General features: G+C 48.1%; 1 protein-coding gene across 1 annotated transcript; it reads right to left on the bottom strand.

Annotated features, from left to right (window-relative positions):
* Window positions 1–3198: 3198 nt before the first annotated feature.
* Window positions 3199–4369, bottom strand: LOC112852002 (interferon-induced transmembrane protein 1-like). The gene is made up of 2 exons (XM_086676461.1): window positions 4065–4369; window positions 3199–3560 (listed from the first exon to the last, which is right to left on the bottom strand). Exons 1-2 carry the CDS (start codon window positions 4245–4247, stop codon window positions 3366–3368), a joined length of 378 nt encoding a protein of 125 aa, XP_086532587.1. The 5' UTR covers window positions 4248–4369; the 3' UTR covers window positions 3199–3365.
* Between the last annotated feature and the right edge of the window lie 18400 nt (window positions 4370–22769).

The raw sequence follows: 22769 nt of genomic DNA, 5'->3' as shown, positions 1-22769 counted from the left end.
GACAGCCATCTTCGAAATGGGAACCTCTGCAATAAATGACTGAGTCAGGCACTTGTATTATTACATAGAAGGGAGGAAGGCAGGCAGGAAGGAAGGAAGGAGGGAAGGAAGGAAAGGAGGAGGGAAAGGAGGAGGGAAGGAATGGAGGAAGGCAGGAAGGATGGAACAAAGACAGGAAAGAAGGAAGGAAAAAAGGCAGGAAGGCAGAAAGGGAGGAAGGCAGGAAGGCAGGAAGGGAGGAAGGAAAAAAACCCATCAAGGGCTTACCTTCATTCCCCCACACCAGACCCAAGCCTTCCGGAAGGTGCCGGAGTCCAGCCCCAGCAGGTCCAGGGGTTCCCGAAGGATGAACGGCATCGGCGAGAATAACAAATGGACACGACAGCAGTGTGTCCGACTGGCCGCCTTACTGTGGCAAGCCTGGCGTTATATTTGTTAGCGACTTCCTTGTAGCGTGCGTCACCTACGCTTCTCGGCTTTACCTAATTCTAAACACGTTCCTTCGTGTAATCGCCCATCAAGGAACCTCATGGTTATTTTCTTGTAACGTTCCCTCCTGGCCTTTGCTTATCGAGTAATTTCTTCATATTATTTTCATTATGTACCTACGTTTATTTATAGTCTATAAAGCATTTGCTTTGCTATTTTCGTGAAAGGTCCTCTAGCTCTCAACACCTCGAGTGGAACGTTTACAGGGACATGACTTCTTCATTGTTCCTTTGAACTGCTTGCGGTAGAAGGAACAAAAGTATTCGCTTTGGTCTGGGGTGCCTGGAGGGAGCCAAGAGGGCTGGGAACCCACGCCTTATGCGCTCCCAGAGAGACAACGTATACCCGGGAACTAATGAACCATTCTGTACCTTAACCCACCGGGTCCAGTTACCATCTGGAATGCCTCCTGGGGGCCAAGTGGGCCTAGGGGTTGGAGCAACTCGTAGCCATAGAGACATTGCTTTGTTGCCGGAGTGGGGCTTTCGAACCCGTGTGCCCCCCTCCCTGGCTGGGAAACATATGGGGCTATCCTTCCTTTAGGTAGGGGACGGGCAGGCGGGGGTGGCACCGGCTGGATATAAGGTTTCTTTTTTGTCCTGGGGGTCATCCCCAGAAAATATCCCCGAGTTTGCCCCCATGGGTTTCTTTTGAATCATCAGTGCCAATTGGACCATGGGGATGGCCATGATGAGTAAGAGGAGGGATACCAGTAGCTTCCCATTCGGAGGGTCGCTGTGCGTTGCCCTTCCGCCGGCTGCCCGGGCTGTGCCATCAGGAAGGCTGGATGGATCGGCTCCCGGCATGGAAGGCCTCACTGTCCACATGCGTGGCTCCTCCACCAAGGGACCCAGGGGTTCGTGGCTGGGAGCTTCTGGGAGCACATCTGTCCTCCCTACCCTCATCCCCAGTCAGGACTGAACAGGGCATCTCAGGAGTCCTGCCAGTCTGTCTCCCTCCTGGGATCAGTCCATGCAAAGCCGGAAGAGAATATTCCCTCCCAAGTGCTCTTTGGAAAAACTTGGGATGCCTCCCACCTGCGCGGCCCCGCCCATCTCCCTCTACCCCACCAGCTGGCCAGCCAACACCACCCCCACCTCCCACTGCCCACCCCCACCCAAGCACCGCCTACCTCCAGGAGACCCAGGACGCCTTGGCCAGGTCGGTGCCAGAGCTGGAGGGGGGCTCTGAGGACCAGGGCTGTGCAGCGCTGGGCCCCTGCAAGCCCACGGTCAGTACCCAGGACCTTACTGCATGATGCCTCGGCCCTCACCTGTGATTTGCAAAAGCTGGACATCAAGAGTGTTTGTTGGCTACAAGAGAGGGTCACCTGTCTAGCAGGACCGTAGACCCAGGTCACTGCAGCTTAGATGGGGTTATGCCCAATATGACCGTCCTTTTTGAGAGCTGCCTGATCTGGGAATGTGAGACCCACGCAGCCCATCCGGCTGGGGAATGGGGGCCTGAAGCACGTGGCCGGCCCTTCCCCTGACGCTGGCTGGCCCCTGGGCCATCTGGAGCAAGCCCTTCCGGGACCCAGAGGGCCGGATCCACCAGCGTCCCCTCTCCACCCCCAACCTGCCTGGGGCCGTCCCACTGCCACTCACACCCCTGGGACCCCTGCGCGCTTCACGGCCCACTCAGGGCACCCCAACCAGAGTCCCGCCCAGGGACAGGGTGTGCACAGGTGGACACCGGGGGAGTGGACCTTGTGTGGGGACTGAACCGGGAACCCAGTGTGAAGAGCTGCAGACGTCAACGGGAGGGGAGCCGCAGGGCCTGACCTGGCCCCACTGCAGGAACCCAGGCGAGCCTGGCTGTCCCAGCGGGCGAAGCGCACGGAGACGAGGGGCTCCCTCCCTGACCCCCGCCTGTGGCCACGGGGACTCGCCAGCCAGCCAGCCAGCCAGCCTCTCCGGGGTGGCTGTGCAGGGCCTGGGGGCTTGGCCACCACAGTGCGACCCCACCCAGTCCCTCTGGGGCCTGGGACAGGAATGCCTGCCTGGGGCAAGCTCTTCCTGCAGGGCTGAGGATGGCCTCCGGGTTCCCAGGTGCAGCCTGGGCTCTGGCAAAAGCTCACACCAAGGCCTGAGGCCCCAGCGGCTGGGAGACCCTTCCTGGGGCACCGGGCAGTCGCTCCCCCTGCAGGGCCGGTTCCGTTTGGGTTGAGGGAGTGAGTCCTTCCCCTCAGGCTTCCTGTCCGTGGGGCCTCCTCGCCAGGTCTGATGATCGGCTTCTGCAGTCAGCCCACGGTGGAGAGCTCTGTCCCCACCCCCAGCCCCAGAGGAGCAAAGACAGAGCTGGGGGGCTTGCCGAGTGCAGCGAAGTCTGGAACTCCCAGGAGGGGCTGGGAGCCCGCGGCTCCGTCCGCTGCGCCCACAGGTGCCAAACCCCACGGCCATCCCAGAGGGCCCGAGCTGCCCGTTCCCTTTCTCTCCAGCACCACCCTGCCACACACCTGGGGAGGGACCCTCACCCTCAGGCCCAAGGGCGCTCTGCACACGGGACCTCCTCGCGCCAGGGTCCCCTATCCTAGGCCCCCGGTGCAGCTGTTGTTCCCAGCAGGAGGCCAGGAACCAGCACCAGCTGAGGACGTGCCCTGCCCCAGCCAGAGCTGCACAGCTGGGCAAGGGGGGCGGTGGGCTCGGTCTCAGGGGCAGGCTGGCGACTCCCGGCAGGGCCCCCCACCCAGGGGACGTCACCGCACCGTCACACACAAGGGTACTTTATTGAGTTCAGTTGTGGTCAGGGAAGTCTGCTTAAGCACAGGGTACAGGGGTGGGTGCTGAGGGACGGGCCCAACACAACAGCCCAGGAAGCATGGGAAGCACAGCCACAATGGATGCTGGAGGACTGGTGTCTCCTGCCATGAGCAGCTAGTGGTGGCCTCTGCTATTCTGCATAACCCTTAAAATGATACTGTAGGCCGTCAAGTAGGCAATCACCAGAAGAACAATGAATCCAATGGTCAGAAGGATGCCCAGGACCAGGGCCCAGATGTTCAGGCACTTGGCGGTGGAGGCATAGGTCTGGGCCCCAATCAGGTCACCCACCATCTTCCGGTCCCTAGACTGGGGAGAGGAGATGGAGAGGGGGATCAGGGGCGGGTCCTGGCGAGAGCCAGGCTGGTCCCCGTCCACAGCAGCCTCCACATGCCCTTCACCCCGGTCGGGGACCCACCCCCCTTTCCCAGAGCCTGAGCAGGACAGTGCCCCTTGGGTCCCGTCCCTGCTGGGGCCTCCAGCTCCTTCTTCAGACTCTCAGCCTCTCCTGGAGACCCCAGGGCGCCCCCTCCCTCTGCATAGGTCTAGTCACTGGCCTCTCCCACTGAGAGGCGGCTTCTGGTGAGTTCCTTTGTTCTTTCTGGGAGAGCCCTGGAGCCACCTCTCAGTCTGAGGGATGTCCTTGGGAACTGGGGACAAAGGCCACTCCTGGCCGTCCCCGGGCCCCTCCTGCAGCCTCACTGCTACCACGCATGGACTCCCCATCCCCCCCCCCACATGCCCTCGGGGCAGGCGGACCTCCCCAGGCTCACCTGTACTTTCTGGGAGAACCCCCCCAACCCACACACCCACCTTCACGGAGTAGGCAAAGGCCACAAAGCCCAGGCAGCACCAGTTCATGAAGATTGTGTTGAACAGGGACCAGACGATGTGGTCGGGCACGGACGTCTCAGTCTGGATGTTGATCACGGTGGTGGCCATGGGAGCTGGGTTCTGGGGCCCCTCCAGGATGTCCACCTTATTGTCCTTTAACATCTCCAGCTTTGGAATGAGCAGCCGTCCCAGGTGAACAAGCGTTGGGAAATGAGTTTCTGATGCAGAGAGGGAGCAGGTGTGGTCTGGAACCCTGATAGGGTGCTTAGGGCCCCTCCTTCTCCAGGGTACATTTAATTTCTCAGAAGTTTCTCTTTCCTGTTTTGCATGTGGGTGAAACTGGTGGGCACTAAGGAAGTCGGCCAGCTACTGAGTGTCAGTTTCCACCAGAGCATGGTGGGACGAAGGGCTGTGTTTACCTCGTCTTTACTTTCTGTTACTATAATTTATGTAACTCGTATTCTATATTACTTGATTAAAATTTTTTTGAATGTTTTTATTTATTTTTGAAGGAGAGAGAGACAGAGCATGAGTGGGGGAGGGGCAGAGAGCGAGGGAGACAGAATCCGAAGCAGGCTCCAGGCTCCGAGCTGTCAGCCCAGAGCCTGTCGCAGGGCTCTAACTCACGGACTTCGAGATCAAGACCTGAGCCGAAGTCGGACGCTTAACCGACTGAGCCACCCAGGCGCCCCTTGTATTTTTATTCATGTAAAACGCATAACAGAACTTGCTGCTTTCCCCATTTTACGGTATCATTTAGTGGCTTCTTGTACACTCTTGATGTGCAAACATTACTCATAGTTAATCACAGAACATTTTTGTAACACAGAAACCGAATCCCATATGGATCATTCAGTCCTTCCTGATTTCCTCCTCTCCCAGCTCCTGGCATTCAGTGATCTCTTTGGCATCTCTCTTGATTTTCCTCGTCTGGAGTGTCATGTGTATGGCTTGTGTAATGTGTGGTCCTCTGACTGCCTTCTTCCACTTCAAATATTGTTTTGAAGCTGAATTTTGTTTTAGCATCTGTCACTACCTCTTTCCTTTTGATGGCCAAGTAATACTCTGTCCTATGGATATACCACATTTTGCATCCAGTAGTAACTTGCTGGACATTTAAACTGTCTCCGCTATTTGGCTACTATTAATGATGAGTGTTTCATTCATTCAGTGCCCAGTAGTGGATTCTGTTTCATTATCTGAAGAACTCTGCCATAGCGTTTTCCCTACTGGCTGCACGGTTCTATCTCACAGCCGCGGGTGCAAGGATCCCCATCGGTGCACGTCCCCGCCAAGGCTGTCGGCTTCCAGTGCTCAGCCCCAGTGTCCACGACGCCCGTGCTTGCTGCGGGGGAGGCATCCCGCCCCCCACGCCGCCCCCGTGACCAGGTCTCAGGTTTTTAGGAGGCTGCCCCCGCCTGTGGCCTTTCTTTTCCCGCGTAGGTGGGAAGGAGAAGCAGGGCTTGGAGGGTATTTCTCTTCTCCACGTTGGTCAGGCTCTTCCCGAGGCCAGGTCTTTGCTGAGGAGGACAGAATACTCGGCGTATTTTAAAATGTTCATGTTCTCTTCCCCGCCAGAAGCATCAGGGGCTTTTCTGTACTCTTCACTCTGAGAATGTGGTTTTCTCAGCCCCCTGGAGCCGTAGGAGTTTTACTCCCTCGACTTGGTCCTCAGTCCCCCCGGGAGTCAGTACCTTGGGGGGTTCTGGTAAGTGACCTGTGCCTCTTCTCACCTGTGCCTACAGTTTGGGGGCTGTGGCTGCGATTTCTGAAACAGCCAAGGCGAGATCTTGGTTTCCAGTTTCTGCATCTTATTTCCTGTTGTGAAGCCCAGAGTGAAAACCTCAAGAAAACCTCCAGGGTCTTTTCGTCACCACAGACCACACGTCTGTTTGTGTTGGATTTTTAAACTTCAGTTACTGCCCTTTTCAGCTACTGATTTTTCATATTTTTAAAAAATAATTTATACCTTTTCATTGGTGTTCTCTGTTTTGTATAATGTTGCCTCGCACCTTTCTTCACCTCCTAAAGCATCTTTCCTTTAGCTCTGTGATATTTGTAAGGGCTGTTTTGAGTCTTTTCCTGTTAAAGCCAACATTTGATTCTGTCACACGCAATCCCTGCTACCTACTCTCTCTCTGGGGTATGGGCCATATTTTCACGTTTCTTTGCTCACCTCCTCAGTGTCTGTTGGAACCAGTACAGTTCAGACAGTATGTGGTGGTAGCCCTGGGTACCAGCCCCCACCTTCCAGGACTGCTATTTGCTTGTTTAATGTTTAGTGTCTGTTTATGGCTTGCTTCTCTTCCTCAGCTAGATTTTGAGCCTGTTCCCTGGAGCTGCAGGTGGGAACAAAGGTCGGCTTCTATCTGAGGGACCCCCTCCCCCACCAGCCACCCAGGAGCTGAGTGCTCAGTGGAGGGAAAGCAGCTTCCTCTCCTGGCATGGAGAGCCTCTATGTCATGACCCAAAGCAAGGACAATCGGGGGCTCATGTTCTCAGTGCTTCAAGCCCCAGGAAGAGCCTCTGTTCCATAATTGGGAGCTGGGCAGAAGAAGGGAGCCCCAGTCTCCCACTTGACCCAACTGGGGCTCAGCCTCAGGCAGCTGGGCCGGATAAGAGGCCATGAAGTCCTCCTCCTCCTCCTCCCTCCGGCTGAGTGCCAGGTAAAGAACCCTGTGCCTGGCTGCTCCAGAAAAGTCTGCTCCTTAGGACCTGGTGGGGAGAGGGAAGGAGAGGGAGGGTCTACTCTTGGTTGCTATGGCACAGGTTTACCTTTCTGTCTACATTTTCATAGATGTTCTCGAATAGATCTTTGTTCACTTGCTGCCTATCTTTAGGGCCGTTGCCAGAGGTTTTACGTGGTTATTTTGAACAATTACCAGCAGTTTCCCTGGCAAGTATGCCAGCTCCTGCTGCCATGCTGGAAGCCTTTCCCCCGGGAGTTTATCAGAGGCATTTCTCTGTGGTCTGGTGGCCGCCCTGAGCTGCGGCTGCAGACTCCTGGGCCCAGTGAAGGGAGGGCCGCCCTGTGGGGGTGGGGGGGGCATGCTTCCTCTCCCCAGATTCTGAGATAGAGGCTGAGGCCGCCCTGACCCTTCCCTGCGGTGTACCTGGGGTTCTTCGTCCTCAGGTTAGATTTCAGAATCTGGTGAGAATTTCCATCCTGTAGGTGGGGCTCTCTAGGAATCACGGACCTTATTCTGGAAATCATCAGCTTTTTCTGTCCAGTGGTTACAGCTGCCTGTGAACATCTCAGAGATTTCCAAAATGGTTGATTTGCATGAAACTGGTGGAAACTGGCCCAGGCCGATGAAAGCCTTACAGATGCCATCTGCCACCTTCCTGCCTCCGGACTCTCCATCACAGCCAGTGGCTCCTACCGGTACTGGGTCTGCTAGTCCCGGGGAAGGGGTTGCAGTGGGTACGTTCTCCTGGAGTCAGACAATGCTGCCCAGCCTTCCTGAGATGCAGCTCCAGGGACAGACCTCCTCTGCAAGGTGGCCAGGTGGATGCCGGGCTGTGGACACTCCGGACCCCCTGAGCACAAAGCTCAGCCTCGGGGCAGACATGGAGGGTGACAGAGGCATTTCCTGTTGGGGCCTGGGGTCTTCCTTGTACTCATTCACCCGTGAGTCATTCCCATTCACTTCTTTAATATTTTGCCATGTTAGCTTAGCATCTCTCTCGGGACATCCTTTTCCGTAGGGATTATAAATTTTAATAATACACACACACACACACACACACACACACACACACACACTATTTCGCACCTCAGGCTGACCTTGAAGTCCTTCATGAGCAGGAAGTGAAAACCAGGGAAGGCTTATGAATTGCTAGAGAACTGAAGGTGTGTCTCCCCCCCAAACCCTTCGGCAAACACTGGGAGATTTATTGGTTGCAGGCACTTAATCTTTGTGCACACATTAGCTCACCACCAGAGTAACTGCACAGAAACTCTGTGTCTACACTCAGCACAGACACAAAGGCCTCCCCAATCAGGGCGAGAACATCCCTAAACAAACAGCAACTGTGACATCGACAAGAGTGTGGGCCGCAAAGCCGGCTGGGCAGAGGGCCTGATATCCAGGGCTGCCACATTATGTTACTGAAAATGTCTGCTTTTAGGGGCATCTGGGGGGCTCAGTCAGCTGAGCCTCCTCCGACTTCAGCTCAGGTCATGATCTCACGGTCATGGGTTCAAGCCCTGCGTTAGGCTCCCTGCTGTCAGCATCGACCTGCTTCAGATCCTCTGTACCCCTCTCCGTCCCTCCCCTGCTTGTGCTCTCTCTCTGTCTCTCAAAACTAAATAAACATAAAAAAAAAACCCCAAACGTCCTGTTTTCAAACTGAACTTGTCAGATATTCAAAGAAGCATGAATACGCGGCCTACATGCTGAGGGAGGCATTCAGCAGAAGCTGTCTCTGAGGGGCCCTGAGACAATGTCTCTGAGACATTGGGTAACTCAACAAAGATTTAAAATATCAAGATGCAGTGCCTGGGTGGCTCGGTTGGTTGAGCATCCAGTTTTGGCTCAGGTCATGATACCACGGTTCGTGAGTTTGAGCCCCACGTTGGGCTCTCTGCTGACAGCTCAGAGCCTGCTTCAGATTCTGTGTCTCCCTCTCTCTCTGCCCCTCCCCCACTCGCTCTGTATCTCTCTCCCTTAAAACTAAACGCTAAATTTTTTTTTTTTTAATTTTTTTTTTCAACGTTTTTTATTTATTTTTGGGACAGAGAGAGACAGAGCATGAACGAGGGAGGGGCAGAGAGAGAGGGAGACACAGAGTCGGAAACAGGCTCCAGGCTCTGAGCCATCAGCCCAGAGCCTGATGCGGGGCTCGAACTCACGGACCGCGAGATCGTGACCTGGCTGAAGTCGGACGCTTAACCGACTGCGCCACCCAGGCGCCCCTAAAATTTTTTTTAATGAATAAAATATGACTGAGAAACCCCAAAGAACTCTTGTCTAATAAGTTAAAGGGAAATATGAGAATAGTGTTTTACTAAACAGAGACTATGTAAAGAGAAAATATTTTTTAAAAGACCCAAATGGAAATTCTGACATTGGAAAGTGCTATAAGTGACATGAAAAGTCAGCCGGTGGGGGTGAGAGCACATTGGACCCATAAGGAGAAAGAATGAATGAGCACGAAGGCAGGTAGTTGGGATTATCCTGCCTGAAGCACAGAACGAGAAATAATAAAGACAGATGAATTGGTCCTCAGAGGCTGTGGGACAGAATCTTCGGTACAACATGGGCATGAAGGGATCCCAGGGCAGAGGCGAGAGGAAGCACAGAGCAAGCATTTGAAGAAAGGGTGGCTCAAAACTTACATAATTTGATGAAAGAAATCCACATTAGTCCACATGTCCAAGAAGCTACACAAATTCAAAGAATGACCCCAAAGAGACTCACACCCTAGACACATCATCGTCAATCCATCAAAAGTCAAAGGCAAACTTAAATTCTCATCCTAATAAAAATGGCATCTCATTGTGATGTTTACTTGTGTTACCATGTGACTTAATAGGCTCAACATCTTCTCATGTGCTCACTGGCACTTGTCCGTTCTCCCTGGAGAAGGGTCTATTCCAAGCCTTTGCCACTTTGAAAGGGGTCATTTGTCTTTTTCCTGCTGAGTTGTACTCCATGTCCCTTGGAGTCAGTTTGTAGATTGTGTGTTCGTGGGACTCCATTTCATCTAGATTATCCACCTTGTTGGTGAACAACTGTTCATAGTGTTCCCATAATTCCTTTATTTCTGGAGATCGGTTGTAATGTCCCTACTTGCATGTCTGGTTTTAGAAATCTGAGCCTTTTTTCTCCTTCGTGCATCTAGCTGAAGGTTTGTCAATTTTGTTGATCTTTTCAACGATCCACTTTGGGTTTTGTTGGCTTTCTTTCTTTCTTCTTTTTAATATTTATTTATTTTGGAGAAAGAGACAGAGCACAAGTGGGGCAGGGGCAGAGAGAGAGGGAGACACAGAATCCGAAGCAGACTCCAGGCTCTGAGCTGTCAGCACAGAGTCTGACACGGGGCTTGAACCCACGAACCATGAGATCATGACCAGAGCCAAATTCGGATGCTCAACCAACTGAGCTGCCTGGGTGCCCTGGTTTTGTTGATTTTCTTTATGCCTGCTCTAACCTTTACCATTTCCTTCCTTCTGCCAGCTTTCCTTTTCTTTTGCTCTTTTACCTCTTACTTTCTTAAGGTGAAAGGCCATGTATAGATCTGACATCCTTCTCCTCTGGAAGCAGTAGTCTCTGCCTAGAGGAGTTCCCCCCAGAAGTTGCTCGTCCTGCCTCCCAAAATGTCTGTACATTTGGGTTTCATTTTCATGCATCTCAAAGTACTTTCTAGTCTATCTTGTGATTTATTACCCCGGATATGTTGTCTAACTTACACATTTGTGAATTTCCCTATTTATCTTCTGCTATAGAATTGTAATTATATTTCATTGTGGTCAGATAATATATTTTGTACAATTTCAATCCTTTTGCATCTATGGAGAATTGTTTTATGACCTAATGTGTTCCAGCTGGAGAATATTTCGTGTGCCCATAAGAACAATGTGTTTTCTTATGTTAAGTCTAGTAGGTGTGTACTTGTGAGAGGCTAGCCCAACAGTATCAGAATGGTCCCCCCATACGCCAAAACTTCGGATTCAAATGTTGAATGTGATGAGTCCACACATCCACCAAGAGGCTGGGCCAAGGTGTATCTCTCCCATAATGATGAATTATGGGGAGAATGGGGTGGTCCCCAGCAGGTCCAAAAATGGTTTGATAGAGCAGAGCAAGGAGGCTGCTCGAGATGTTTGCGGTGGCTTAGGGATTGGGTGGGGCATGACTTGGCACATATGTTTTTCTAACCCTTTCCACCATTCTGTCTTTTGATTGAGCATTTACCCATTTACATTTAATATGATCACTAAGGTAAGTGTGACTTGAAATTGCCAGTTTTTCTATGTGTACTATGTCTTATTTTCTTTTTTTAAAATGTTTTATTTTATTTTTTTGGAGAGACAGAGATTGACAGAGCATGAACAGGGGAGGGGCAGAGAGAGAAGGGGACACAGAATCTGAAGCAGGCTCCAGTCTCTGAGCTGTCAGCACAGAGCCTGATGTGGAGCTTGAACCCCTGAATGTGAAATCATGACCTGAGATGAAGTCAGATGCTCAACAGACTGAGCCACCCAGGCGTCCCTGTGTCTTATTTTCTATTTTTCTTATTACTCAGTAATAGCCTTATTTGTTAATTTTTTTAAACATTTATTTATTTTTGAGAGACAAAGAGAGACAGAGCATGAGCAGGGGAGGGGCAGAGAGAGAGGGAGACACAGAATCCGAAGCAGGCTCCAGGCTCCGAGCTGTCAGCACAGAGCCCGACGTGGGGCTCAAACCCGTCAGTCATGAGATCATGACCTGAGCTGAAGTCGGACACTTAACCGACTGAGCAACCTAGGCGCCCCAGTAATAGCCTTATTTGTATAAAATAGATCATTTGTCTTTTAATTTCCTTTCCCCCACACTTTTTTTTTTTTTACTATATTTTTTGCAAGTTACTTTCTTAGTGGTTGCTGTGGGGATTAATATTAGCATTTTAATTTATAATAAACTGGCTTGAAATAATCCCACTTAATTTCAATAATATCCAAAACTTTTACCCCCCTCCACCTGCATTCAGTCCTCCACCTTTTGTGACATTTTCATCACACACATGATATCTTTATTCATTGCATATAATGTTATCTGATATAAACACCAGATTTATCATGTTTCTTTTCTTTTCTTTTTTCTTTTTTTAAAATTTACATCCAAATTAGTTAGCACATAGTGCAACAATGATTTCAGGAGTAGATTCCTTAGTGCCCCTTACCCATTTAGCCCATCCCCCCTCCTACAACCCCTTCAGTAACCCTCAGTTTGTTCTCCATATTTATGAGTCTCTTCTGTTTTGTCCCCCTCCCTGTTTTGATATTCTTTTTGTTTCCCTTCCCTCATGTTCATCGGTTTTGTCTCTTAAAGTCCTCATGAGTGAAGTCATGTGATTTTTGTCTTTCTCTAATTTCACTTAGCATAATACCCTCCAGTTCCATCCACGTAGTTGCCAATGGCAAGATTTCATTCTTTTTGATTGCCGAGTAATACTCCATTGTCTATATATACCACACCTTCTTTATCCATTCATCTGTCGATGGACATTTGGGCTCTTTCCATACTTTGGCTATTGTCGATAGCGCTGCTATAAACATTGGGGTGCCCGTGTCCCTTCGAAACAGCACACCTGTATCCCTTGGATAAATGCCTAGTAGTGCAATTGCTGGGTCATAGGGTAGTTCTATTTTTAGTTTTTTGAGGAACCTCCATACTGTTTTCTAGAGTGGCTGCATCAGCTTGCATTCCCACCAACAATGCAAAAGAGATCCTCTTTCTCCGCATCCTTGTCAACATCTGTTGTTGCCTGAGTTGTTAATGCTGGCCATTCTGACAGGTGTGAGGTGGTATATCATTGTGGTTTTGATTTGTATTTCCCTGATGATGAGTGATGTTGAGCATGTTTTCATATGTCGGCTGGCCATCTGGATGTCTTCTTTGGAGAAGTGTCTATTCATGTCTTTTGCCCATTTCTTCACTGGATTATTTGTTTTTTGGGTGTTGAGTTTGATAAGTTCTTTATAGATTTTGGATAGTAACCCTTTATCTGATATGTCATTTGCAAATATCTTCTCCCATTCTGTTGGTTACCTTTTTGTTTTGCTGATTATTTCCTTGGCTGTGCAGAAGCTTTTTATTTTGATGAGGTCTCAGTAGTTCACTTTTGCTTTTGTTTCCCTTGCCTCCGGAGGCGTGTTGAGTAAGAAGTTGCTGTGGCCAAGATCAAAGAGGTTTTTGCCTGCTTTCTCCCCTAGAATTTTGATGGCTTCCTGTCTTACATTTAGGTCTTTCATCCATTTTGAGTTTATTTTTGTGTATGGTGTAAGAAAGTGGTCCAGGTTCATTTTTCTGAATGTTGCTGTCCAGTTTTCCCAGCACCACTTGCTGAACAGACCGTCTTTATTCCACCGGATATTCTTTCCTGCTTTGTCAAAGATTAGTTGGCCATATGTTTCTGGGTTCTGTATTGTGTTCCATTGACCTGAGTGTCTGTTCTTGTGCCAGTACCATACTGTCCTGATGATTACAGTGATGCCTCCTGGTTTGGTTTTCTTTTTCAAGATTGCTTTGGCTATTCGGGGTCTTTTCTGGTTCCATACAAATTTTAAGATTGTTTGTTCTAGCTGTGTGAAGAATGCTGGTGTTATTTTGATAGGGATTGCATTGAATATGTGGATTGCTTTGGGTGGTATTGACATTTTAACAATATTTGTTCTTCCTATCCAGGAGCATGGAATCTTTTTCCATTTTTTTGTGCCTTCTTCAATTTCTTTCATAAGCTTTCTATAGTTTTCAGTGTATAGATTTTTCACCTCTTTGGTTAGATTTATTCCTAGGTATTTTATGGTTTTTGGTGCAAATGTAAATGGGGTCGATTCCTTGATTTCTCTTTCTGTCGCTTCATTGTTGGTGTATAGGAATGCAACAGGTTTCTGTGCATTGATTTTATATCCTGCAACTTTGCTGAACTCATTAATCAATTCTAGCAGTTTTTTGGCAGAATCTTTTGGGTTTTCCATATAGAGTATAATGTTATCTGCGAAGAGTGAAAGTTTGACCTCCTCCTGGATGATTTGGATACCTTTTATTTCTTTGTGTTGTCTGATTGCAGCGTCTAAGACTTCCAATACTATGTTGCATAACAGTGGTGAGAGTGGACATCCCTGTCTTGTTCCTGACCTTAGGGGGAAAGCCTTCAGTTTTTCCCCATTGAGGATGATATTAGCGTTGGGTCTTTCATATATGGCTTTTATGATCTCAAGGTATGCTCCTTCTATCCCTACTTTCTTAGGGTTTTTATAAAGAAAGGATGCTGTATTTTGTCAAATGCTTTCTCTGCATCTATTGAGAAGATCATGAGGTTTTTGTCCTTTCTTTTATTGATGTGATGAATCACGTTAATTGTTTTGTGGATATTGAACCATCCCTGCATTCCAAGGTATATATCCCACTTGGTTGTGGTGAATAATTTTTTTTAATGTATTGTTGGAACCGGTTGGCTAATATCTTGTTGAGGATTTTGCATCCATGTTCATTCAGGGAAATTGGTCTATAGTTCTCCTTTTTAGTGGGGTCTCTGTCTGGTTTTTGGATCAAGGTAATGCTGGCTTCATAGAAAGAGTTTGGAAGTTTTCCTTCCGTTTCTATTTTTTGGAACAGTTTCAAGAGAGTAGGTGTTAACTCTTCCTTAAATATTTGGTAGAATTCCCCTGGAAAGCCATCTGGCCCTGGGCTCTTGTTTTTTTGGCAGATTTTTGATTACTAATTTGATTTCCTTACTGGTTATGGGTCTGTTCAAATTTTCTATTTCTTCCTGTTTCAGTTTTGGTAGTGTATATGTTTCTAGGAATTTGTCCATTTCTTCCAGATTGCCCATTTTATTGGCATATAATTGCTCATAATATTCCCTTATTATTGTTTTTATTTCTGCTGTGTTGGTTGTGATCTCTCTTCTTTCATTCTTGATTTTATTTATTTGGGTCTTTTCCTTTTTCTTTTTGATCAAACTGGCTAGTGGTTTATCAATTTTGTTAATTCTTTCAAAGAACCAGCTTCTGGTTTCATTGATCTGTTCTACTGTTTTTTTGGTTTCGATAGCATTAATTTTGGCTCTAATCTTTATTATTTCCTGTTTTCTGCTGGTTTGGGGTTTTATTTGCTGTTCTTTTTCCAGCTCCTTAAGGTGTAAGGTTAGGTTGTATATCTGAGATCTTTCTTCCTTCTTTAGAAAGGCTTGGATTGCTATATACTTTCCTCTTATGACCGCCTTTGCTGTGTCCCAGAGGTTATCATGTTTCTTAATGAAAGTGCCTTTTAAATCAGAAAAAAATAAATAAACAAAAATACATTTATACTGTTTTTTTACATTTCCAAATATATTTACTTCTATGGATGCCTATACTTCTTCCTGTGAATTTGAGTTAGTGTCTACTGTTCTTTAATTTCAGCCTAAAGAACTCCTTTTAGTATTTTTGTAGGCCAGTTCTGCTAGCCTAGAATTCTTTCTGGTTTTGTTTATATGGAAATGTCTGAATTCTCCTTCACTTGTGTGGCTACTTTGGCTGGACATAGAATTCTTGATTGACTGTGATGCATCATGCCACTGCCTGCCGGTCCCTGTTGTTTGGGTGGGACATCACTTCTGGTCTTCCTGGGGATCCTTATACAGGATGGGTTACTTCTTTCTTGGGGCTTTCAAAATTCTCTGATTTTTCTCTCAGGAGTTGATTGTGTTGTGTCCAGGCCAGATTTCTTTGCACTTGCCCTTTGTGGGCTTGTTGCACTTATTGAATATGTTTTTTACCACATTTGGTAAGTGTTCAGTCCTTACTTCTGCCTCTCTTCTATCACTCCTTTCCTTAGGGGATACCCTTATGCATGTGTTAGTATGCTTTACGGAGCCCTCCTCCTTCTCCTCCTCCCCATCTCCCTCCTCCTCCTCCTTCCCCCCATCCTCCCCTCTTTCTCTTTCTCCTTCTCCTCCCCATCTCCCTCCTCCCCCTCCTCCTTCTACTCCTCTTCTTCCTTCTTCTCCTCCTCCTCCTCCCCATCTCTCTCCTCCTTCTTCTCCTCCTCCCACTCCTCCTCCTTCCCCTACTCCTCCCTCCTCCTCCTTCTTCCCCTCCTCCCTCTCCTCCTTCTTCCCCTCCTCCCTCTCCTCCTTCTTCCCCTCCTCCCTCTCCTCCTCCCCCTCCCCTCCTCCTGCCCTGTCCCCCTCTTCCTCCCTTCTTCCCCTCCTCCTTCTCCTCCCCCTCCTCCTCCCTCCTCCCCTTTTTCTTCTCCTTCTCTTTCTCTTCTCCTTCTCCTTTTCCTTCTCTTTCTCCTTCCCTCCTTCTTCCTGTTTCTCAGGCTGGATAATCTCCATTGACTTACTTTCAAGTTCACTGACTCTTTGTCTACTGCCTCTATTATGCTGCTGACCTCTTCTGTGAAATTTTCATTTTGGAGGATACTTTTCCACTCCATAATTTCTATTTCTTTTATTTTTATTTTTTATTTTTATTTAAAAAAAATTTTTTTTTCAACGTTTATTTATTTTTGGGACAGAGAGAGACAGAGCATGAACAGGGGAGGGGCAGAGACAGAGGGAGACACAGAACCGGAAACAGGCTCCAGGCTCTGAGCCATCAGCCCAGAGCCCGACGCGGGGCTTGAACTCACGGACCGCGAGATCGTGACCTGGCTGAAGTCGGACGCTTAACCGACTGCGCCACCCAGGCGCCCCTCTATTTGTTTCTTTTTTGATGACTTGTATCTCTTTACTGATATTTTCTATTTGGTGAGAGTTCCTGCCCATACTTTACTTTGTTTGATATGGTTTCTTGTAGTTCTTTAAACAGATTTCAGATAGCTGATTTATAGTCTTTTTTTAGTAATTACAATATGTGGAGTTCCTCAGAGACAGTTTCTTTCTTTTTTAAAATATTTTCTTTTATTTATTTTGAGAGAGAGACAGAGAGCGAGCAGTGGAGGGACAGAGAGAGGAGACACAGAGTCCAAAGCAGACTCCAGGCTCTGAGCTGTCAGCACAGAGCCCAACCCAGGGCTCAAACCCACAAACCGGGAGATCATGACCTGAGCCAAAGTCAGATGTTTAACCAACTGAGCTACCGAGGTGCCCCTAAATATTTTTTTAATGTTTATTTATTTTTGAGAGAGAGAGATAGCATGAGCAGGGGATGGGCAGAGAGATGGGGAGGCACAGAATCTGAAACAGAACCAGGCTCTGAGCTGTCATCACAGAGCCTGATGTGGGGCTCAAACCCACAAACTGTGATATCATGACCTTATAGCCAAAGTCAGATGGTTAACTAACTGAGCCACCCAGGCACCCCGCTCAGAGACAGTTTCTATTGACTACTTTTTTCCCCTGTGTATCAGCCATAGTTTCTTGTTTATTTGCATTTATCGTGATGCTTTGGTTGAAAACTGGATTTTATTATTTCTTTTTCACAAAAATTGGACTTTTAAACTAATATAATGTGGTAACTTCGGAAACCAGATTCACCCCTTCCCCAGGGGGGCTATCTCCCCCTTTTTGTTGTTATTATTGCTGTTGGTACTATTGTCTGAAGCAATTCTGTTAAGTCTATTTGCTTTGTCTTCTATGACCACAGATGTCCCTGATGAAATCTGTGGTGAGCTAATGTTTGGACAGAGATTTCTCACACTTCTGGAGCCAGTAGGGCCCCTGTCTTTGTCAGGGGCCCTGGGAGCATGCTGGGGCCTGCCTGGCTCCACCTTCACTTCCTCCTTGAACACAGGTGAGAGTGCGGAACCCTGCCAGGTCTTTCTTGAACATGAACATAACCCTACCCATGTTCCTGGCTTCTAAAATCCTTGGAATATGTTGGAGATTTTGTTGATTTCTTTCTGTTTTTTTTCCCCATTGAGGTGAAATTCACATAACATACAATAACCTTTGAAAGTGAACAATCTAGCAGCATTTAGTGTATTCACAATGTTGTGTAACCACCACCTCTCTCTAGTTTCAAAACTTTTCATCAACTCCAGAAAAACATCTTATACCCATTAAGTATTCAGTATCCACTCCCCTTTTCTCCCATCCCCTGATAACGACTAACCTGCTAGAAAGGTCTCCATGGAGTTGCCTGTTCCAGAGACAGCACATAAAAGAAATCATACGATATGCAACCTTTTGTGTCGAGCATCATGTTTTTGAGGTCCATCCAAGTTGTAGTACGTGTCAGGATTTGTCCCTTTTTATGCTGAATAATATTCCAGTGGGTATATGTATCATGATTTGTTTATCCCTTCATCTGTTGTTGGGCATTTGGGTTGTTGTCTCCACCTTTAGGATAATGCTGCCATTGTCACGGGTGTATAAGCTTCCTCTTGGGTAATTACCTAGGGCTGGAACTGCTGGGTCACATGGTGACTCTATGTTAGGGTTAATGGCAGGGGTACCACTTTACATTCCCACCCACAGGGCCTGAAAGTTCTTGTTCTTTCACATCCTCATCAACACATGCTATTTTCAGTTTTACTGGTAAAAGTCATCCTAATGGGTATGAGGTGGTATCTCATTGTCGTTTTGATTTGCATTTCCTTAGTGAGCAGTGATGCTGAATATCTTTTCATGTGCTTGCTGGTCATTTGTTTATCTTCTGGGGAGAAGTGTTGGTTCAAGTTCTTTGCCCACTTTAGAATTGTTGGAAGTTTTCAAAAGATCTCCTATAGACATCTCGTCCCCCAGCTTCTCCTCTGAAGCTCTCTGGTTACCTTACTGTCTGCCCCCTAATACTCTGTGCTGCCTCAAGCAGCCATGATGTTAAACAATTGATTGCTCCTGAAGTTTTTAAACAAACGTCCAGGGAGAAAATGTGTTCACACTGTGCAAACTCTGAGTTAGGCCAGAAGAGAAGACCACTGTGACTAGTGTATCCCAGGGCGTCATCACAGTGCTCAAATAGTGCCAAGTCTCTGTAAAGAAACTCCAGACTTCTTTCCAGGTGCTATGGTCACCTGGGAGGTTTGGGGGCTGTTGGATTTTGTGAAACTGGGCAAAGGCAACCTCACTAACCTGGCCAGCAGGGGGAGCTCTCGCCACCACCCCCACTCCGGGCGGCCCTTGGCATTCCCAGAGGAAGAAGGGCACCTTGCTTGTGGTTTTGACATAACTAGCTGTCCTAGATTGCAATTCTCTGCTATTTTGCTGGTAAAATACTGCTAGTTTTATTTTTAGGGTCAGCAGTTTTAAGTTACCAAAGGGTTGGTAGGAGTGGTTGACGGGATTATGGAGAGTTAAAACACCACAAAGTTCACTGTTCTTATAAAGATTCAGATTTTCTTTTCTTTTTGTTTATTTATTTATTTTGAGAGGGAGAGGGAGAGTGCACTAGCATGGGAGGGGCAGAGAGAGAGGGAGAGAGAATCCCAAGCAGGCTCTGCCCCGTCAGCACAGAGCTCGATGTGGGGGCTTGAACCCACAAACTGTGAGATTGTGGCCTGAGCTGAAGTTGGACACCTAACCGACTGAGCCTCCCAGGTGCCCCAGATTCAGTTTTTTTCTTGATTAAATCATACCCAGATAGTGCAAACATTTTGCTAATTTCCAGAGTTCTAAAAAGTTTTATTACAAGTTTTGCTTTTGCTCCTTCTTTTACGGCAGAGAGGATTTGGAGTGGAAAGTGTGTTTTAAGCATTCTAGCTGAAAGCACCTTCTATACGTTTGTAACCGTGTCCACCTTCAAATAACAGGTACTACTTCACTGATGGTGCAGGGAACTCATACGATGTGTTCCTAACTCCTCCCTTCCATCCCTCAAAATATTGCCATCATTCATTTTGCCTTGTTTATGCAATAATAACCAACTATTGTCACCATGGTCACCGTAACCTAGGAGCTACTCTTGGTTTTAAGTTTATTCATTTATTTTGAGAGAGAGCGTGCACGTGAGCAGGGGAAGGGTGGAGAGACGGGGAGAGAGAGAATCCCAAGCAGGCCCTACACCATCAGCACGGAGCCCCATGCGGGGCTCGAATTCACGAGCTGCAAGATCAAGAGCAGAGCCGAAACCAAGAGTCAGATGCTCAACTGACTGAGCCACCAGATGCCCCCCCCCCAACGGTAGCTATTCTCAATTTTCACTCAACTAAGAACAAGAATTAATGTTTTATTTTACCTTTGTTTATTCCTTCTCTGAGGTACTTTCTTCATGGAGATTAAAATTTCTAACCTATATAGTTTTATTTCTGCCTGAAAATTTTCTTTTAACGTTTCTTACATGGTCTGCTAACAAATTCCTTGTTTTTGTTTGAGAAAATACATTTCACCTTCACTTTTGAGGAATAATTTCACTATATGTGGAATACTCCAGGTAAACGGATTTTTTTTTTTCTTCTTTCAATGTTGTCTTTTCTATAGATAAGGTGTATTGGTTGTTTATCTAGCTGCTTTCAATACCTTTGCACTTAGAATATGATATGTCTTGGGCTGGGTTTTTTTTTTTTTTTCCCATCCTGAAATATCCCCTTGTAATGCTTCTCCCCTTAAAGTCTATGTTGTCCAGTATTAGTATAATAATTTTTTTATTTTATTTTTTACATTTATTTATTTTTGAGAGGCAGAGAGAGACAGAGTACAAGTGGGGGAGGGACAGAGAGGGAGACACAGAGTCCGAAGCAGGCTCCAGGCTCCGAGCTGTCAGCACAGAGCCCGACGTGGGGCTCGAACCCACGAGCCGAGAGATCTTGACCTGAGCCCAAGTCGGATGCTCAACTGACTGAGCCACCCAGGTGCCCCTCGACTTTTAAATGGAGTACTCCCTCAATTTACATTTAATATAATTATTATTATTTTGGGTTATGTTCCTTATGGTCTGCCTTTTCACATTATGTGTATCGTTTCATTTTAGCTTGTATTTTTAAATATGATTTTAGCTATTGCAAAATAATGCCACTTAACAAAAGCCTCAGTAGCGCAGGAAGACACATTCACTTCTGGTGTACCACACCGTAGGTCAGTAGTCATGGCTTTGCCTTAGGGTTGGTGCCGGCTGGGGGCAAGCCGCCTTCCTAAAGCATGTTTGTGGCCACAGCAGAGTTGCAAGAGGGCAAACCCCATACACAAACACTTTCAAAACACTGCTCACTTCACATCTTTTGATTTTTCATTGGCCAAAGCGTGCCCTGTAGCCGGGCCTAATGTCCGGGACAGAGCACCCAACTGGGTACCCCGGGCCATGAGGCTCGGGCCAGCTGGTTGGCAGCTCACTCGAGCCCCAAGGGTCCCCTGGCCTTTCTGTCCCACGGTCCTGCCATCGCCATGTCTGGCAATTATGGAATGAATGCCACTTTGTTGTATAAACCCTCGTCGGCGTTTTCTCTCCCCAGAGTGGACTCCCATCAGGAAGGCCACCAGCTGAGGACTGAGGGGCACGTGGTCAGGCCTCTGTCCACGTGCTTCTGCCAGATGTGTCCTTGGGCCACTGGTGGACCCTGAGCACCGACCGGGGTCCTGCGTGACGCGCTGCCTGCTCCTTGCTGGAGGCTCTCTGCTAATGTCATTTGCCACCTACCAGTGCAACCTCCAGGTCTACTTGGATAGGGTCAAGTCCACTCTGTCCCTCCTGTTTACTGAAGCTTAGTGGAGAATCAGTCAAAAATAACATCATGGGGGCTAAAGAGAAGGGTTTTCTAAAGACAAAGAATTGTATTATGCGACAGTTTAGACTTTGGCTTAGGAGCTGGTTTCAGTCATTTTTTTCCTTTTTCCCATCCTTCAGCCCTGACTGGTGCATAGATCGACTAATCTTACGCCAACGGAAAAGCCACATGGTGAGAAGAGTTTCTGAGGTGTTTCCAGGTAGGAAGGCTGCTGTGGCCCACAGGACAACGTCTGAGGAGTGGCCATGTTAAGGGAGCAGTTTACTACACAGCACAGCGTGGGGCCACACTTAAGCCCCCCACTGGGGCTGGGGCAGGAGCGGCTGGGAGACCCTTCGAGCCTCAGACGGGACCGACATGGGCCTGAGAAAGGCCCCGGGGACAAGCATGGGAATAATCTGGGCACCAGAGCAACTCCCGGGCCCCGCTCTCATCCCTGCCCTCACACCTGCAGCGCCCAGCCCTGTGTGCCCAGACCGCGGGCCAGGGGACGGCACTTGTGGGCGTGGGGAGTCTGTGTCAGCAGCAGCGAGCAGGCTGCACGTGGCGCGGAAAGGGCTCAGGTGGTGTTTGTGGACACAGTGGCTCCGGCCGGAGCTGAGAGAAACGAGGGTCCACACGGGAACTGATCCAACTGTGAAGGGCTGAAGGAGCTTCAGCCTCCCTCCTGACGGGATCTGAACCCAATGTGAAGAAGGACCCACAGGAGCCATGACCCACGGGCGTCGAGCAGTCACTTGGAGAGGGAATAGCTGGGCTTCCTCACATTTCCATCCACAAGGAGAGCACAGGCGTGTTTCACCTACATTTTCTCAGCGTGCGGAAGAGGCCTTGGACTACTAAGATCCGAGGTGTTTCCCGTTTTGTTTGGGCCTTGACATGAAGCTGGCTCCTACATTCTCTCCTCTGTGCTCCAGATGAGCTGATGTAATTGAACCCGTGGAAGCATTTTAATCCTGCGTACCGTGTGGCCTTAGCATGAGGCGGCTCTACCCCCCGAGTTCCCAGAGCCGCCAGCTGGAAGCTCCTCTGGTTCCTGGGTGGAGGTGAAGATCTCAGACTGCCACTGGGCACAGGGCGGGCTCCCGGAGCCCCAGCTCCCCCAAGCACCAATGAGTGGGAAGGAGAAAAATAGCGAAATCTCACAGAGAGTCTGTTCTTGCCGATTCTGCTGGTACGCCTCCTCCCGTGTTCACCTGCATTTTGGATAATTAGCCTGTAGGTAGAGACACTTAGCTGTATGCTTAACCAAAGTTAAAATTTTAAACGTAAATACGGTACATTTTATGTTATATACACTTTACCACAATAAAAAAATTCAGTTGACTTTGGCAGTTTATTCATTGATTCAGTGGGGCGATAGATTTTGGAGTTCCTAACAATTTTC

Source organism: Puma concolor, chromosome D1 (assembly GCF_028749965.1).
Source record: "Puma concolor isolate L17-30 chromosome D1, mPumCon1.1.hap2, whole genome shotgun sequence".
NCBI lineage: Eukaryota > Metazoa > Chordata > Mammalia > Carnivora > Felidae > Puma > Puma concolor.
The sequence above is the reverse complement of the archived record's forward strand: the minus strand, read 5'-3'. Positions and strand labels throughout refer to the sequence as shown.